General features: G+C 47.0%; 1 protein-coding gene across 1 annotated transcript in view; it reads right to left on the minus strand.

Moving 5' to 3' along the window:
- Positions 1 to 2259, minus strand: part of CDC42 (cell division cycle 42) — a gene marked incomplete at its 5' end in the record, with an annotated part of 6484 nt that extends 4225 nt beyond the window's left edge. Inside the window, 2 exons of the mRNA XM_008946559.1 lie at positions 1845 to 2042; positions 2150 to 2259. Of these exons, the coding sequence (XP_008944807.1) occupies positions 1845 to 2042; positions 2150 to 2259 (308 nt within the window). The remainder of the gene's footprint in view (positions 1 to 1844; positions 2043 to 2149) is intronic.
- Positions 2260 to 3267: the final 1008 nt, after the last annotated feature.

The following is a 3267-nucleotide window of genomic DNA, read 5'->3' on the forward strand; positions in this document are numbered from 1 at the left end:
AGACTGAACCACCCAGGTGAGTCCAGCTACTACAGCACTGCCTGGCAGGTAGGAGAACAACCCTCCTGGCTAGCAAAGCCAGCCAACCTCTGTGTTTAGCCAGCTGCCAACTAGACCACTGCCAGGAACTTCAAACACCCCTTCACAGAGAGTCAACACTTCTGTCCAGCAGCTGCTACTGACAGACTGAGGAAAAAGGTGGTTTGTGAGGGGAGTCAACAACAGACAAAGGAAGAAGAACAGAGTAGATGCAAACCGACTAGTCTTCAGGTTAGAAGGCTTCTGAACCCTCCTCCCAGGTTACTCTTGATTCCTAAAACCATCAATGGGTCTACAAGCACTAGTGCTCTGGAAGAAAATTCAGGCTGAGCTTCCAAGTTCATAAAGCTGTTCTCTGCAAGATACAGTTTAGTCTATCTGGAAATAAAAAGAATGGATAAAACACTGAAAATTTTAAGCATATCAGCTCTTACTCTAGTAATCCTAAAAGCTCCCGTGCAATCTGAGCAGACTAAACAAGGCAAGTGAAAGGCTACAGAGGAAAGGGTCTCAGTGAGCAACACAGGACAAAAAATCCTGCTATGTATTTATCCACCTAGCAGGTTTCTACAGCCTAGTTAGCAGCAGCATTCAGGATGTGCCACACGCCATCTAAAATGGTATTTGGGGACTGACTGGATCTAAGATAACTGCAGCTCAAGCACAAATAACCCTCAGCTTGCACGTGGGCAGTACAGAGCACAGCCAAGACCACCTTTTGCTCAGGGCTTCCCAGGATGAACTGCAGCATGCCTCACCACAACACCTCCAGTGCCAGTGTCCTGCACAAGTCCATCAAAGGCCTCTTCCTTCTCAGCAAACACTCAGGCAAAGCTTTGTTACAAAAAAAGGCTCAGGATCCCCAATGGAAGAGTCACCATGCAATCTGGGCAAAAGGTGCAAGATAAGCAGAACTTCAGGCTCTGTGAAGTTGAGCAGTAAAGCTTTGTGCTCAAGATACTAGAGATGAAAGCACAACCCATCTGAAAAGAGTGAGGGACTTGATTCTGTGCACCTCCCATTCCATGCACATCAGGTAGAGACAGGTTCTTTACACAGCAGCATTAAGGAAACTGTTTAAGAGTTGTAGTCAATTCTGCAAGAGCAAGCAGGCAAGATTAAGTTCCCAGGGCATCCAAAGTCAAGGCAAGATGCCAGCAAGCCAGCTGATGGCTCCCATCCATCCCACTCTAGTATTCCTAACTTAAAGGGAAAGGATAATCAGGCTTCCCAGCCTCAAATCAGCTGTTTCAGTTGGCTTTAGACCCATGTTGACAAGTTAGTTCACACAACATCACCACGTTTATGTCTTAAGAACTTCATTGTTATTTTCTCTTTCAACAGAACTTCTATCTTAAGGCAGACACAGGAAACAGCTCACCAACAATGGCACAGGAAGAGAAAACCCCTCAACTAAGGCTTCTAGTCCTAGAAGTACTAGAACTGACTTTTCTGAGAGGTTTTTTCCTCTGCCTGCACTCTTCAGCAGCAAACTGCATTCTGTGTCCTAATCCACTTACTGTCCACGTCACACCTTCTACATTTTCAGGAGCTGTTTTCCTCCAACATGAAAGCAAACACAGTGAGCACATCCTCCTCCATACTATGCTTAATCTTCACAAGCTGATCTCTCTACCACTGCCAGCTCCTTGTGCCTTAGGACAGGACAAAGAGAAAGCTGCTGTGTAACCAGCAGAAACAGAGGTCACACACCCTTTCACATCCATACTGAGCTGGTTTTCCCTGTAACTGGAAAAAAAAAAAGCATGGAATACAAGCACAAATGGTGAAAGACCAACCCTCACCTGTGTAAGTGCAGAGCACTCCACATATTTGACAGCCTTCAGGTCCCGGGCCAGCTTTTCAGCTGTCTCTGGAGTTATGGGCTTCTGCTTGTTCTTGGCAAGTTTCTCAATTGTTGAGGGATCATCTCTTAGATCAATCTGGGTCCCAACAAGCAGGAAAGGAGTCTTTGGACAGTGATGAGTTATTTCAGGTACCCACTAAAGACAGAGAAGACACAGTATTTGTTACTAAGCACTCAAGGTAACTCCTCACGTTTCTGAAGTGGCAGCAGCAGGTCCCTTTTGCCAGGCAGAGTCCAACCAACCTTTTCTTTCACATTTTCAAATGAAGAAGGAGACACCACTGAAAAACAGACCAGAAATACATCTGTCTGTGGATAGCTGAGGGGTCGTAATCTATCATAGTCTTCCTGACCTAGAAGAGAAGAAAATTGACACAGTGTTAGACCCAGACAATGGAATCCTGCCCTTTACAGGTGGTGAGAAAGCACATTCCAGCACAAGGGCATTATTGTGATTAATCCTAACTCTTAAGCAAATACACATGCCCTGAACCCAAACGTTCAAAGATCCCAGTTTTCAAATACAGAATTCATTCAGTTGCTATGTAACAATGAGCTGCTTAAAGTCACGGGGGAGCTGGGAAGTCTGGCAGGAGTACACTAATAAATTTTTAGATCAAACACTCCCAGACTGCCTAACACTTCCCTCAACTTGAACAAAAAGCTGCAGAGTGCAGATCTGGCTATACATGAGGTCTGGCTATACATGAGGGCTTCTGCACCAAGTGTTGTGCCTACCCTGCCAAAACCCTGCAGTTTGGAGGGGAATAAAGGGGAGTTTTGCTCACTACAACATTTTTACTTCTGCTTGTGAACACTCTGGGAAGTGTCCTCAGTGCAGGAAGAGGAGAATGCTGCTGTTAGAGGTGAGTATGCTCAGGTCACCCAGCAGCACCCCCCTAAAGCCAGGCCAAAGCCCTGGCTATGCTTCAGGAGCAGCCAGGCTCTTCCCTTTGGGTCTGTAAGAGAGCAGTCAGTCCCTGCAGGGCACCACCAGCATGGACCCAACAGCCTGAGCTCATTCCTACAGTTCCTCCTCTCAACTCTGCAGCACTCTGCTCTGAAGAGAGCAAACCTGGCACTGAAGGAGCTGCTGCACTTGCTGGCACCCAACTCAGAAGCACTTGTTCCCAAGGCCTGGGGTCTGAACTGCTGCTCTCTTGCCTATCACACAGGACAAGGACCTCTGAGGTCCTGAAGGAGCCAACTCAGCACCAGGGACATCCCAAAGCACTGAGATGTGCAGTTTGAAGGTGGAGGTCTGCACAGCCTGGCTGGACAGAGGAGCTCAGCACTGAGCAGCCCACGTTGGTGCAATGAACAGGCTATTCCAACAAGTTCAAAACAAAGCCTTTTTTTAC

The sequence above is a fragment of the Merops nubicus genome, unplaced genomic scaffold, assembly GCF_000691845.1.
Source record: "Merops nubicus isolate BGI_N331 unplaced genomic scaffold, ASM69184v1 scaffold22848, whole genome shotgun sequence".
NCBI lineage: Eukaryota > Metazoa > Chordata > Aves > Coraciiformes > Meropidae > Merops > Merops nubicus.